The sequence below is a fragment of the Heterodontus francisci genome, chromosome 35 (genome assembly GCF_036365525.1).
Source record: "Heterodontus francisci isolate sHetFra1 chromosome 35, sHetFra1.hap1, whole genome shotgun sequence".
NCBI classification, from domain to species: domain Eukaryota; kingdom Metazoa; phylum Chordata; class Chondrichthyes; order Heterodontiformes; family Heterodontidae; genus Heterodontus; species Heterodontus francisci.
This window is the reverse complement of record NC_090405.1, coordinates 45,654,020-45,669,771: the sequence shown is the minus strand read 5'-3', so window position 1 is coordinate 45,669,771 and position 15,752 is coordinate 45,654,020. Positions and strand designations below refer to the sequence as shown.

The 15,752-nt window shown below is 42.6% G+C and overlaps 1 protein-coding gene across 4 annotated transcripts in view; it reads left to right on the top strand.

Annotated features, from left to right (window-relative positions):
• fam219b (family with sequence similarity 219 member B) overlaps positions 1 to 6,202 on the top strand; it is a 37,597-nt gene extending 31,395 nt beyond the window's left edge. For 2 of the 4 annotated variants that reach the window (XM_068015452.1, XM_068015449.1), the window contains one exon: positions 407 to 6,202. In XM_068015452.1, the coding sequence (XP_067871553.1) occupies positions 407 to 562 (156 nt within the window). In that variant the 3' untranslated portion in view covers positions 563 to 6,202. Of the gene's footprint in view, positions 1 to 403 lie in introns of all 4 variants that reach the window. The other 2 variants (XM_068015451.1, XM_068015448.1) reach the window with 1 other exon arrangement.
• The last annotated feature ends 9,550 nt before the right edge of the window (positions 6,203 to 15,752 follow it).

The window sequence follows — 15,752 nt, the reverse complement described above, 5'->3', positions numbered from 1 at the left end:
TTACAGTCTGAACAGCTATGCGGGAAGATGCAAGTGCTGTTCCCACTAGAGGGAAAATTGGAAGGATCTCACTGTGATTGTTCTTGCACATGTAGCAACTGGTTCTTGCCTGGTTCGACGCTTGCGTCCTTATCACATCCTGAACTCTTGTCTGAGGGCGTGGAGCTACATAGCGATAAACTTTAGTTTCAAATGCGGAATTAAAAGAATTTTAGAATAGCTTTCTCATAGCAGTATATCGCTCGTCACGTGGTTAGGGTCAGATGCAGAAAGCTCTTTGGTCCATTTGATCCCAGCCCTATCGTTTTGCCTGTTACTTTGTGGAGGTGTTTTTTCCGCAAATGAAAGATAGTGTGTTTGCGCACCTATTTTACTCACTAACAGAGACAACTTTTTCTTACAGCAGCAAGTAAATCAGGACCTGAACCGTCAGCTCCTGAAAGATGGTTATCATTTAGATGAAATACCAGATGATGAAGACCTTGACCTCATTCCTCCGAAGCCTGTTACCTCGTCAGCCTGTGCTTGTTGCCAGGCGGAAAACTCTTGTGCTGTCCAGTGACCACAGCGACTTACACTACCATGTCAAAAGATAATTTCATTTTAGTCAATTGAATTTTTTAAGCATTACATACAAGAACAGTGTGTCATATATAATATATATATAAAATATATTTTATATATATATATATATATGCTAAACTTGTTAAAAAAAAAAAATTATAAACAGGGAAACGACATTAGCATACTAGGATCCTGTTCAAATATGTGGCCATTGCAATTGCTGATCTCTTGCATCAAATTTGGTCCATGCCCCTTAAATCATATACCATTCACATCTGAATTGATGTCTGTGTTTCCAAATGATGATTGATTGTAAGACTAAAAGCTATTGCTACATTTCTCCACAATTTGCTACTCATTTTGCCAGTAGCAGAATTGAATGGTAATGATGTAGCCTGAAATTCCCATCCTAACTTATTCCTCCTTTTCCCTTATTTAACGGCTGACCCAAAGGAAGGAAAGCCTTTCAAACAGAAAGAGAAGACTAAACACTAGAATATTCATGAACTACACATATGAGAGCTGTTGCGGTGAAATCGCACGTTTCGGCACTTGTACGCAATTTAAAAGGTGTTAGCTCAAATTAAGCGGGCTGACATCTGATGCTGCACAAAGGGATTTTGTACAGATGTGTTCAGTGTTAGTAAGTTAATGGACAGCGCTGTTTCTTCCCGTATACAAGGACTCAATTTATTGGGCAGGATAGGAATGAACGATTGTGAAAATGATTACTTCCTCTGTCACTAGTTTACATTATTGGGAAATCAATGCAGGAGATGGTGGAGAAATGCAAAAGCAATATCTGAGGAAAAGTAATGGATTCTAATTGCAGTTTTATTTTCTATCAACGGACAGCAATAGGGGTGCTGAAATGAACCGAATTGGAAAGTAGCTAGTTTGAGTTTTAGTCTTTGTTTGTAGGTCATATGCATTAGATCTCAGCATTTGTACAATCCATCACCAGGACAATACTCAATTTGGGTATGGTTAACCCTACATAAATATGACCAGAAATAGTTTGCATTTTGGTGTAAACAAAGGTTATTTATTGACAATAGTAATGCTTAGCATCCAAACTGTTAAAAACATTTTTAAATAATCATCAGCCAGTTTAGAGTTCTATACTGTATAAATATTTCACTGCAGAATTGGGGTTGTTCCCTCACAGTACCCTATTCAGTAAGTTCCAGATTTTAGTCACGTTCTCTATAAAAGGCATCACACCATGGTGAGATGTTCTTGCAGAGGAAGGCAGGGTGGGGGAGAGCGAGGTGGGTTTATGAGAAAGTTAAAGGACGCCCATCTGTTATACACCAGTTGGAGTGCTTTTGGCAGGGAACTGGGAAGCAGCATAGTTAACAATTCTTGGTTAGGTAATCTCATGCAGTGTGGCAGAGACAGCCAGACAGAAAGTAACCCAGGCATGTATTTTGACACAGCATAACATTGCTCAACAGACCCTACGGTTACTGCAGTGTCGAAGTATCCTATGCTAACCAAGTACCGTAATTTTCCAATGAAAGATACAGTGAAAACACTCATCTGAGTGTCTTTTCAGTAACAACAAATCACTTTCCCTTAAAAGTAACTTGCCAAATTAGAAGGTGAGGAGAGGGCCAGGAATCAATCTTATTGCAATCTAATTGATTAGGATTTAATGGCTGCTTCTAATGAAACCTCCATTCAAAATTCCTGTGGCAATAACCTGAAGTATATTAAATGGTAATGGAGCAATAATAAGCAGGATATCCAGCCCACTTGATTCCATTCTATCTCATATTTAATGGTTTTGGAACAAACTCTTTCTATAATATGTTTATACAATTAGGTACTACATAGAACCAGCTACAAAGTGTGAAATTGTCATGATTTCAATGAGATCAGCTTTTACAATCGCAAGATAGTAAGTACTGCAACTGATTAGTTGGAAAAAGGGCTTCTCTGAGGTAGTGTGTGTAATGAATGTCTGCTATGCTCAGTTTGAAGGCAATGAAATCTGATGCACTTTGAAACTTGTCTTTCCACAATACGAGTTCTTTATCTTGATCTGTTTACATGCGTTTTTGCCTAAATGTCAAGCTCGTACCGATTGAAGTTGGCCTATTTTTCAGTAAGATGCATTTTCAGCTCTAACATTCTGTACAGTGACTGTCGTCGTCCTTCAGCAGGATACTGCCTGTCTATTGGGCTCTCTGCTGTTCTTCTCCAAATCGTTTATTTTGAACTATGTTATTGAGTTCAAATATTGATTGCATATATTTAATATTTTTATGATGTTTCAGCCTATTCCATACTAGGATAGGGGACCAGGAGCTCATTTAAAGTACTAGTTCAGTTCCTTGCACTTTGACTACCTATTAGTCCTCTATTCCCTCCGAAAACACAATGGAACATTCATTATTAGTGTTAATAGACTGGACAACTGTTCGCATGCTCAGCACTTGTTTTGGGGATGTGGAGTTTTATTGTGAGGATAATGCTTGCCCATTTAATTAAGTTGCTTGGTTTAATTAATACGTGCAATGATGTGAAGTCTGGACTTTTTAAAAATTCCTCGGTCCAGCTCCATTGACACACTAATTTCCTTTTAATTTAGAAGTTTTCCTATAAGTTACCAAAGTTACTTGTGTCTTTGTGCAGAATATAAACTTGGCATTCCTGTGTTTGAACGTCATAGATCTTGGCTTTCAGCTGCTCTTACATTTTTGACTATTTAAGGAGCAAATAGTTAATAAACTGAAAGCCTTTTTAATAAACTATAAGCAGAAAAGAAATGAATCAGCATCGCATAGCCTATAATTAAATAGGCAGCATCTCATGTCCCTGGCCTTGAGGTTACACTGTAAACATTAGTATAAAGAATGAATGCATTTGCGTGCAGTTATTTGTGGCCTATTTTAATGAGAGCCATTTATAATGAGCAAGTTAACACCTCCATAAAATAGCCCACCAAAGAATTGCTGGACACTAATGCTACACGGTTTTAGTATATGGTTCTCTTCTGTAAAGAGCACATGCAAGGCAAAGTCTTAACTCTTCTGAGCCATAAACTGAAGACATTATGCTGGAAGATAGCTTATTAAGAAGAGGCAATCTTGTCTTGAAAATTCTTAATTGGAGAACACCCCCCCCCCCCCCCCCCCCCCTCAAAAAAGGCTATGAATACATTTTTCCAGGTTGATGAATCTGAATTTCTTGAATGAAAACATGGACTTAACATTATCTGAAGTTTAGAAGAAAACAGCACTGTTTATAGTGTTTAGATTTCAGTGGAGGAGTAACTAGTGGATTATTGATTCATCCAGTTTTTCAGGCCAGAAAGGCACTTTGAGTTAACTGCTGAGGTATCAATTGGATGGTAAAATCAGAAAGATGAGTGCTGCTATCTTGAGGCAGCTGCTGAATGTTAAACCAAAGGGCAGGTAGTCCCAACTCTTCCTGTAGTTCCATGAAACGTGATGGGGCTGAGGAGCTGGGAAGTGTTGGTAGAAACCTGGTACAGACTCCAAAGAGCATTGGAGTAAGAAATCCTGAACACAGCAGAACTTCTCTGCCACTTAAATATATGTGTGAAGTTTACCTTTGACTTTTCTGTTTCCCAGGTTTAGTTTACTTACGTAATTACCTAAGAGACTCCATTTAGTTTGGTTTCTAGTTTTAGTCAAGATACCACAGTTACTTTTGTAATGGATCTGACTAGTAGCAAGCAACACTTTCTGTAGTGAATTGGATCAGAGCTATTTATTAGATTTTCTGATTTGATGTTTGTGCATAAAATACTTCACTGACTTAAATCTTATGCATAATAAACAGCCAATCGATGCTGGTCTGTAGGTTTATGCCACCCAGTTGTAGGGTTCTAATAGTCCATTTGTCAATTCTGCCTGCCACATGAATAATCCCTTTACCAGCATTGGGAAGTTGATAGGAATCCTTTGAGAATACTGCCCCCTATCCACAGGAAGAGCACAGTCTTGGCCTCATTGACCTGTTCTGTCGATGCTATTAAGAGTTGGTTGTGATCAACTGTTGTATGTCGAGTAATATTGCTGAAAGGATTAAATAACGAACTGATGCAAGGGCCCAAAAAATATATTTTTTTACACCCATCAATTCTATTTCTTTATCTTGGGGTGGCAAAGCATTTATTTAAATTCCATTGAATTCTAATTCTGCTGGCCCATTGCTATTCGTTATGGCGACTGCTACTTGCTATAATTTAGTTTATTAAATATGCAAACCGGGTATAGGAAGACTAGTGTTAGCCGAGGAGACTTGATCGATATTAAAAAAAAATAAACTAAATCCAATTTACAATCGTATACATGTCCTAGGTATGGTTTAATAATTTTGTCAATTAATTCATTGACTTGAACTTGGCTATGTAATACCGAAACCTCCATGGAGAACCCACTTAGTGAATGTTGAAATCTAAAACTCCATGTACACTCTCCTGTTAAAAATGCGTTGTGATTCTGCAGATGTATTTTGAAAACTTTGAGTTGATTGCCTTTCCCAGGGTTTGATTTATGCACTGCATGTTTGTGCAACAATTACTTCATGCACAATTGCATCTAGTAGCTAAATTCAGCAGTATTTGTTTGCAATTAAATTTGTATTGGTTTTTGGAGAGTATTGCATACCCTTGTTAAAGAACAATGCAGAGTAGCTAATACATTTTCCCCTTTCAGGATTCCATCAGCATGTTACAGTCTTTTGTATTTACTGTGGTGCATTAAACGTAGGTGCAAGTGGTGGCCTTGAGTTCAACTTCCTGAGAGATGGGGTGAGAGGGTGGAGTTAGTATCAGCAGTTTGTAGCTAGGCTGCTGTGAGGAGCACCTTGTGGCAGAATAGGGGGCTGGAATTGGACCAGCCTTGCATGTGATCACTGCAGCCAGTTATTAACATAAATGTTGTGCAAGCATCTCAATATATGTTGTGGGTTATGGTAGTTCAGAAGGGTTGGCCTGCTGGGTGGAGCCTATTCTAAAATACTTGATGGCATCAAAGAAACAACGCTTCAAAACACATGGCTGTTTTGAGGGATTCATTCACGATTCAGCTGGGGGATTGCAACTCGTGAGCTCAGTAGTTATACAGTAAGAGGATAGAGGAACATGTTCTTTTTGGACCAAAATATGTTATTTCTGGGGCAAGTGGCACAACTGCATTCTGCAATGCTGGTAATTACTAAGGCACAGTTTTAAGTCATCAGCTACCCTAAAATGATATTGCCATATTCCTACCCTTTGAGTTAAAAGTCAGGTTTAAAGAAAACAAAAAAGGGAAGTTTAAAAATTAATATGTGGAAAGAAGTTAAATATTGTATAGATTAGCTCAACCATGAAATTTTTGTGAATATGGACATTGATGCGGATATATTTAAGAGCATTTTACGTGATGCCGTGTGTTGTGTTTTCTGGAAGCTGCAATGGATTGTTAAAATGCACTGGGCCACATGGCCATTTGAGTTCTGAAATAGTCTTTAAGTTTTCAATTTACACCATGTATGCAGAGTATAAAAACTAAATATTCTTTCTGTGCAATACATAGACTTAACTACATTTTATTAAATTGCATTTATTTTTTTGTATGTTATTGGTATGGCAGATGAAAATAAAGAATGCTTTAAAAGACTTCTGCCTGCCCTGCACTTGTCAGAGTTGATGCTTTAAAAAAAAAAATTACTCCAGTTCCCAATGGGTACTTGTGTTGCAAGCCATGCAGATCAGAAATTTCAAGGTTTTAATGCTCAAGTACGTATAACTTGCTACCCAATAACTTGCGTTGAGTTAACAAAGAAGTTGCATCATTCCAAGCAGAAGGGCCACCCGCGCATCAACACGAGCAGAATTTCTCACCCACAGCTGTTACAAAAGTTTCTAAATTCACTTGTAACAGCCCTTCAAAACACTCCCACAGGGGATGCTGAGACCAAGTGGGCCCACATCAGAGACGCCATCTATGAGTCAGCTTTGACCACCTACGGCAAAAGTGCGAAGAGAAATGCAGACTGGTTTCAATCTCATAATGAAGAGCTGGAACCTGTCATAGCCGCTAAGCGCATTGCACTTTTGAACTACAAGAAAGCCCCCAGCGATTTAACATCCGCAGCACTTAAAGCAGCCAGAAGTACTGCACAAAGAACAGCTAGGCGTTGCGCAAACGACTACTGGCAACACCTATGCAGTCATATTCAGCTGGCCTCAGACACCGGAAACATCAGAGGAATGTATGATGGCATGAAGAGAGCTCTTGGGCCAACCATCAAGAAAATCACCCCCCTCAAATCTAAATCGGGGGACATAATCACTGACCAACGCAAACAGATGGACCGCTGGGTTGAGCACTACCTAGAACTGTACTCCAGGGAGAATGCTGTCACTGAGACTGCCCTCAATGCAGCCCAGCCTCTACCAGTCATGGATGAGCTGGACATACAGCCAACCAAATCGGAACTCAGTGATGCCATTGATTCCCTAGCCAGCGGAAAAGCCCCTGGGAAGGACAGCATTACCCCTGAAATAATCAAGAGTGCCAAGCCTGCTATACTCTCAGCACTACATGAACTGCTATGCCTGTGCTGGGACGAGGGAGCAGTACCCCAGGACATGCGCGATGCCAACATCATCACCCTCTATAAAAACAAAGGTGACCGCGGTGACTGCAACAACTACCGTGGAATCTCCCTGCTCAGCATAGTGGGGAAAGTCTTTGCTCGAGTCGCTCTGAACAGGCTCCAGAAGCTGGCCGAGCGCGTCTACCCTGAGGCACAGTGTGGCTTTCGTGCAGAGAGATCGACTATTGACATGCTGTTCTCCCTTCGTCAGATACAGGAGAAATGCCGTGAACAACAGATGCCCCTCTACATTGCTTTCATTGATCTCACCAAAGCCTTTGACCTCGTCAGCAGACGTGGTCTCTTCAGACTACTAGAAAAGATCGGATGTCCACCAAAGCTACTAAGTATCATCACCTCATTCCATGACAATATGAAAGGCACAATTCAACATGGTGGCTCCTCATCAGAGCCCTTTCCTATCCTGAGTGGTGTGAAACAGGGCTGTGTTCTCGCACCCACACTTTTTGGGATTTTCTTCTCCCTGCTGCTTTCACATGCGTTCAAATCCTCTGAAGAAGGAATTTTCCTCCACACTAGATCAGGGGGCAGGTTGTTCAACCTTGCCCGTCTCAGAGCGAAGTCCAAAGTACGGAAAGTCCTCATCAGAGAACTCCTCTTTGCTGACGATGCTGCTTTAACATCTCACACTGAAGAATGCCTGCAGAGTCTCATCGACAGGTTTGCGTCTGCCTGCAATGAATTTGGCCTAACCATCAGCCTCAAGAAAACGAACATCATGGGGCAGGATGTCAGAAATGCTCCATCCATCAATATTGGCGACCACGCTCTGGAAGTGGTTCAAGAGTTCACCTACCTAGGCTCAACTATCACCAGTAACCTGTCTCTAGATGCAGAAATCAACAAGCGCATGGGTAAGGCTTCCACTGCTATGTTCAGACTGGCCAAGAGAGTGTGGGAAAATGGCGCACTGACACGGAACACAAAAGTCCGAGTGTATCAGGCCTGTGTCCTCAGTACCTTGCTCTACGGCAGCGAGGCCTGGACAACGTATGCCAGCCAAGAGCGACGTCTCAATTCATTCCATCTTCGCTGCCTTCGGAGAATACTTGGCATCAGGTGGCAGGACTATATCTCCAACACAGAAGTCCTTGAAGCGGCCAACATCCCCAGCTTATACACACTACTGAGTCAGCGGCGCTTGAGATGGCTTGGCCATGTGAGCCGCATGGAAGATGGCAGGATCCCCAAAGACACATTGTACAGCGAGCTCGCCACTGGTATCAGACCCACCGGCCGTCCATGTCTCCGTTATAAAGACGTCTGCAAACGCGACATGAAATCCTGTGACATTGATCACAAGTCGTGGGAGTCAGTTGCCAGCATTCGCCAGAGCTGGCGGGCAGCCATAAAGACAGGGCTAAATTGTGGCGAGTCGAAGAGACTTAGTAGTTGGCAGGAAAAAAGACAGAGGCGCAAGGGGAGAGCCAACTGTGCAACAGCCCCAACAAACAAATTTCTCTGCAGCACCTGTGGAAGAGCCTGTCACTCCAGAATTGGCCTTTATAGCCACTCCAGGCGCTGCTTCACAAACCACTGACCACCTCCAGGCGCGTATCCATTGTCTCTCGAGATAAGGAGGCCCAAAAGAAAAGAGACGTATAACTTGCTACCCAATAACTTGCGTTGAGTTAACAAGCCATACAGTTTAGAAAGCTCACTCTGAAAGAACTTGCATTTCTATAGCACCTTTCACGATATCCCGAAGCACTTTACAGCCAATTAATTCCTAATTAAGTGTAGCCGCAGTTCAGATGTGTGAAGTGCGGTAGCCCTTTGGCGTGGCAGCCTAGATTTTGTCAAGTCTTGGAGTGGAACTTAAACGCACATCCTTCTAACTCAGGTGAGAGTGTACCCACTGAGCCATGGCTGACACTCCTGTGGTGTTGAGTGAACAGTTGCAAATGATGCTGGTTATTTACAGTGTGTCTAGGCTAGAGAGGGGACAAAGTCAATTCAGGTCCATGCTCTTGATTTGGTTAGCATATGCAAGTGGAGCTAAAGCGGAAGGACCAAGTGTCGGTATGCTGCCCTCCATGGTTGAATGTCTGTTGCAAGTTGCTGCCTTGGGCCACGTGCATGTCAGCCACTTGGATGAACTACTGGAGGGCTGACTGCAGAACTGCACTTAAGTTTTTTTTTTGGGGGGGGGGTTGTGGGGTAAGAGAGGAGACATGTACACAGGCCTTACATATTTTGAAGAAATTGTTTTAAAAACTTATTTTTAATTGCGAATTTCCTTCTCAAGCAGACTTAGATAACGGAACTCACTCTAAATCTCCAGAATCGGACAGTCAGTTTTGATTGCCTGGCAAAGGTATGTGAAGACTTTCATTGTGATGTGACTAATGTACCGACTTGACTAAGAACTACTAATCCTTTCATATACTGGGCCCACATCAGGGTCTGGATTTTACTGAGCCCTCGACGTCGAGCTCTGTGGCGGGGGTTGGGGTGGGAGGAGGTGAAAGATGGAGCCGACAGCAGCCCGCCATGGATGCCCGATCCTCCTGGCAGCAGCGAGGCTCTGTGGCGGCCCCCTCCGCCGCTGGGCAACGGGACCTGAATTTCAATATTTAAATTAATGACATGCATAAATTTTAATGAACTTGCCTTCAATCGTCCGGGCGGCGGGCACTCCCGCGCCTTCAATTCCCTGTCCGGGGAAAGCCGGTGTGACGCTGGTGGGGAGGGGGGAAGAGTTAATATTTTCAGTGTGGTGGGTGGGGGGACGATAGTGGGAAGGGGTGAACTTTAAACTTCGTGCAGTCTGTGGGGGGCTTGGTGGGGAAGGTCAAATTTAAAAGTGTTACAACCAGGTGAGAAAGAGGTCTCGGGTTCCCTTTCAGCTTTTAGTCTTACTGTAACAGGGTTTAATTTTAAACACACTTTTTAGCTCCCCCTTGGTGAATCCGTGTTCACTGCTTTCCAATTATAAGGCAAAGAAGCCAGCACAAACAGGCTTTCTTAAGTTTAAAGAAGAAAAGTTGAAATTTATTAAACTTAAAGTTAATTGATGCCTACGGAGACACGACTCGCCACACTAGCATGCATACGCGATACGCAGGTGCAAATAGAGACAGAAAAGAGCAGACGAAAAATATAGTGGAGAAGTTTGAGGCAATGTCTGAAGAGTTTTTGTTGCAGTTCTTTGAGCTCACTATAGAGTCCGTGATTGTAGGTGGATCTTGCTTTTCGTTGGGGCCCAGTATTCTTAAACCTTGTTCGCTGTAGGAGACTTTTCTCTCTTGGGGTTCATTTGTCTTCAGTGGATTCAGAGGCTTGTGAGAAGGAGATGGGAGCAAACAGGAGAGAGTTCTTCTCAGTCCAGGAGCAAACAAACTTTCTTGCCCAAACTGTTTGTACAAATTCAAAAAACTCAGGCTGCCCAGCAGGTTAGTCATGTGACTAGCTGGTTTGACCATGTCCGTCTGTGTGTTTGGCCATCTTAGCAGTCAACCTGGAATGCGAGCTCCCCCACCTTCAATGTCTGGTGATCAAAAGTCCATTGTGGATTGAATGTGTCAGGGAATGGCTGCTTTGTCCTTCCAAACACCGTCTGTTAATATGCAAATGTCTTTCCAGTCATGGCTGATCTCTTTAACAAGTCCTTTCTTCACTCCAGTGATAGTTTAAAATCAATGTTCATGACAAAATCCATGTGCCTCATTTTTGGCAGGTGGGAGCCTAGCATGACAAAAGGTAAGTATTTTGTGGGGGTGAAGGACAAATAGTTAATGTAATTGTTATTGGGGGGGTGGGAAAGGGGCATTAGAAATTTATTTAATAAATTTTGAGGGGGGGGGTGGTTGCTGCTTAAAAAATTCAAATTGACGAGCTCGGCTGGTTGCCGTTTAAAAATGGCGTCAGTTTCTCCACTCAGGCAGCTGACGCCATTGCTGGGGACAGACAGCCTGCTCCCTCCACGAGATTGTGGCAGTGGGGAGGGCGTGCCGCCCTGGCTATTTAAATGAACCACTGCACGTGAGATTGTGGCTGCTCTTTGGAGCTATTTTTTGTGCTTGCTGCTGAGAGGCTCTTAAAATCCAGCCCCCCCCAAAGTATCCGAATGTCATCGAGTACAATGAGACAGCAGTCCAGTTAATCATGTTTCTTCATTAAGGTACTGGTTGAGAGAGGAATGTTTGCCTGAAGCCTCGAAAGAATTTCCTACTCTTCAAATAGTGCGTGGAATCGCCAACATCCATTTGAAGTTAGGTCTGTTTAATACCTGATCAAAAAGTGGCCATGCAGCATTCCTTCAGCATTCGTGCTGGGGGAGGATGGTGATGGGGTTCATATTGGGGGAATTATGTGTTGCAGTAGATTAGACTGGCCTTTCGGCTGTGGGACACTGGGTTCACTGCCACCCTGGATTGTCAGAATAAAAGCTCCTGTCAGCTGATGGAAGCAAACAAGCTCAGGGCAACTTGAATCCCGTGGTGGATGTAGGTTCATGGCAGAACACAGCTCCCAGATGGGCACTAGATTGCCCATCTTCCTCAGAAGAGTCATAGATGTGTGAAATTGAAAATGTCACAGTTACTCTGGGAGGTTTACTCGGGCGCAGCGTTAAAGCATTTTCAAGTGCTGTGGCAGTCCAACAAAATCTAGAAATGTTCCTTGTCATGAACCCAAAATCCTTCACTTCGATGCTTGTGAAAATGTAGTGAGAGGGCACTAGTACATTCTAAACTTTTGAGTTTATTGTTGAATGTTAAACCTTATCTATTCCGAATAGTGGAGTAATTATTCCAAGTAGTTAATGATGTACGACGAAAGTGGGCAGAGATTTTTGTGAAAGCGTTTAGGTTCACTCAGTCATTTAAACGTGTCTCTTTTCTTCCCCCTAATGAGCAGAACTGGCGCCTACGATATTAGTTCTCTATGCTGGGAAGCAGAAGCTGTAATGAACATCATAAATATAATAACTAATGTCTCTTGTTTTTAACATAAAAAAATGTTTTCCATGAAACTTTAACCTGCAGAACTCTTCAGTGATATGCTGTGATTTGGACCGTTATGTAGTGCAAAGGCTCTAATGCCAATATTATAGAGAGGCAATGGATTTGTGGGTAGAGGCAGAAGCCCGAAAATCATTGAAGAAACAGTTGGGTAACGGCAGAATGTTGGCACTTTTTGAATGGGTGGGCTGAATGGCCTTCCCCAGCTGTGTACAGTTTATGAACCAGTGGTTGGTATCCTTCCATCTACGAAAGATGCAGCAAACGATCCATTTCGATGGGTTGTCTTCTCTTGTTGCACCTTTGCTGGTGGCTGTGAAGGTCAATCCTTGAGAGGCAGGTTTTGCCACAAGTGCTGCACGTGAAGCTGCCAAGTGACGCTGTGAGTTGTTGTTTTTGATGTTGGCGCCTGTTGCCAAACTGCTGTAGCAACTGGTTATCGTGGTAGTGCACACCAGTCCACAGGATGTGTCGCCATTTCCCTCTTTCACTAGCTAGTGCCTCCCAGGTGCGATAGTCGACGTTTAGGGCTTTCATGTCACACTTGCAAGCATCCTTGAAGCGGAGCTTTGGGCGCCCCCACTGGACATCCGGCTCTGGCTACCTCGCCATATAGAAGGTCTTTGTGTATGCAACCATCTTCCATCCTCTGGGCATGTCCGATCCATCTGTTTGATTAGTGCCAACGCACATGGGAGCTGTGCCTTTGAGAGGACTGTCACATTTGTGATTTTGTCCTGCCAGGATATGCCCATAATGTGCTGCAGACAGTGAAGATGGAAATTATTGAGCTTCTTTTCCTGGTAGCTGTAAGTCGCCCATGTTTCACAGCCATACAGCAAGGTGCTGAGAACACAGGCCTTATAAACCATCAGCTTGGTCCTAAGGGTCAGCTTGGTGTTATCCCATGTGCGTTTCGCGAGTCAGCCAAAGGTGGTAGCAGCTTTCTCTATCCGTGTATCGAGCTCTGCATCAAGGGACAGATAGTCTGTTACCATGGACCTAAGATAGTTGAATTTGATAACCATTGGGATGTTATTTAGTGCGATCAGGGGGCGGAGATACAACACCTTGTCACATGACCACAGTTTTCTGGATGCTTATAGTCAAGGATAACAAGTTACAGGCACGGGAGAGACAGTCCATGAGTCTTGGTAGCTGAGTTTCTGTGTGAGCGGCTAGCACGGCATCATCAGCGTGTGAACCAGTAGCGCAGAATTAGTGGGCTGATTCCACTGTGGTTGCAAATTACACAGAGCCGTCCAGCTTGGCTAGATGGCTATGGTGAGTTCGTAATGTCCCATTCCTTCTTGGTGCTTTTACCTAATCTTTCTTTCAAAATTCATTCTCAGGATGTGGGCATTGCTGGTAGGATTGGCATTTATTGCCCATCCCTAGTTGCCCTTGAGCAGGTGACGATGAGCCACCTTCTTGAATCGCTGCAGTGTGGTAGAAGTCTGCCAAGGTGCTGTTGGGTTGGGAGTACCAGGATTTTGATCCAATAACTGAAGGGAGGGCATTGTATGTCCAAGTCAGCACGGTGCATGACTTGGAGTAGCGGTGTTCCCATGCAACTGTTGCCCTCATCCACGATGGTAGAGGTCGCGAGTTTGGGAGGTGCTGTTGGAAAAGCCCGAGTGATTTGCTGCAGTGCATCCTGTAGATAGTATGCACTCAGCCAGAGTTCCACTGGGGCACTAACAAAAGCCTGACACACAATTTTCCACAGAGATCACTGGATTGTGACTTTTCCCTTCCCCGAACCAACGATAACCCAGCCAAAAAGATTCAGAGACTTGTCTGAGCATAGAATGGATATTTACCAATTGAACTATCCCTAATTGATGAGATAGAAATTCTATCAGCAGAAGGTTTAACACACTTGTACTACATTCCTGAGTGCTATTTTTACATGGAGATTAATTAATCTTAAATAAATGCCTGTATAAAAATAGCACACAGGAATACAGAACAGATAGATTGGCAAAATTCATGACTGAATGTTCAATCAGAATTTCTACCCTGAATCATCTTATGTCCACGTTAAATGGTTTGGTTGCAATACGGAACACCCCTGTCTTACCCCTAATGGGGATTTCTGTTTGTTGCTATAGAATGGGCGGCATACAGATGGTCCCAGAGTGCAAAGAAGCTGTCTCAATCCACACTCCTGACCTCAAGCCGCTTTGCATTTTTGTGTTTCTCAATTTTGTCAACATATTGCCATCATAAAATGCGCCTAGACTCTTCCGAGTAAGCGTACATGTTTTTGAATTATTGAATGGTGAGAACATTGGAAGGATGCAACTGAGAAAAGGGAATTGTCTGTAATGTTTTATTTGACAATGTACCTTTAGGACCGCACTAACCGTACAAGACTCTGCATCATATCAAGTTATCTCCTGAAGTATTCTTTTTGAATTGGCAAGCCAGCATCTGAAAAATGGAACATTCTTGCCCTCTAGTGTTCCAAATGGATTGAGCTTTTCTGCTCACTAAGATATCCAGGATTATACAACCTTGTGATTAAATTCACGATGGCTGATACTAGTAATGAACGTGTTGTCAATCTTTATTGTCCTTTCAATGAAGGAGTTAACTGGTAAATATGTTGAAATAGCAGTCAAGGAAATTTCATACAAGTACATTCACACGTTCATTACTAATATCACAGTGTGATTTCAAACCACTTAAGTTTATTCAGAAATAAAAACAAAATGCTGGAAATACTCAGCAGGTCTGGCAGCATCTGTGGAGAGAGTAACAAAGTTAACGTTTCAGGTCTGTAACCCTACGGTTAGAAATGTTATAGTTGTAAGCAAGTGTAGAAGTGGGCGGAAGGGAGGAAAAACAATGAAGATGAACAAGAGAGACAATGGAACTCCTGTTGGAGAGGGAAGCAGTACTTCAAGATGGGCATTCCTGGAAGAAAAGTGCCAGAGAATTCTTCTCTTCATTGGTTATGAGCTGAAACTATGACTTAAAGCCCATGACATTGCGAACTTTGTCCAGTTCTGGCAATAGGTCACTGACCTGAAACGTTTACTCTGTTTCTCTCCCCACAGATGCTGCCAGGCCAGCTTAGTATTTCCCAATATTTTCTGTTTCTATTTCAGATTCCCAGAATCTCCAGTATATTCAGACTTCTATGTCCAATTTGAGAAGTTGGAATAAATCTGATGTGTAATGCTGCCAATCTTGTGTTTTAAATGCTGTAGATTGTAGGAGTAATTGATGTCTAACAGACACAACTTTGTCACAACTTTGAGTTTCTGGAGAAGCACGATATAGACTAGGAGACAATACATTGACTTCAACACAGTTCATACATGGGCAAGATGTACATTTGCCACTTTGAGGGAATGAGAATAGTTCAGATGAACAATAACCATGGAAGTATTGTTAAAAATAGAGAACCAATTCATAACAATGAAGAGAGTGATTTACCATTGCAGCCAACTGTCAGGGTTTTAAGCTAATAGTTAATATTTCAACCCATGTCAGCTTGTTAATGTTTCACAAAAAAAAAGTTTCTTTTCTATGGGGATTGGAGGTTGTCCAAAACTCTGTTGCCTGTATCCT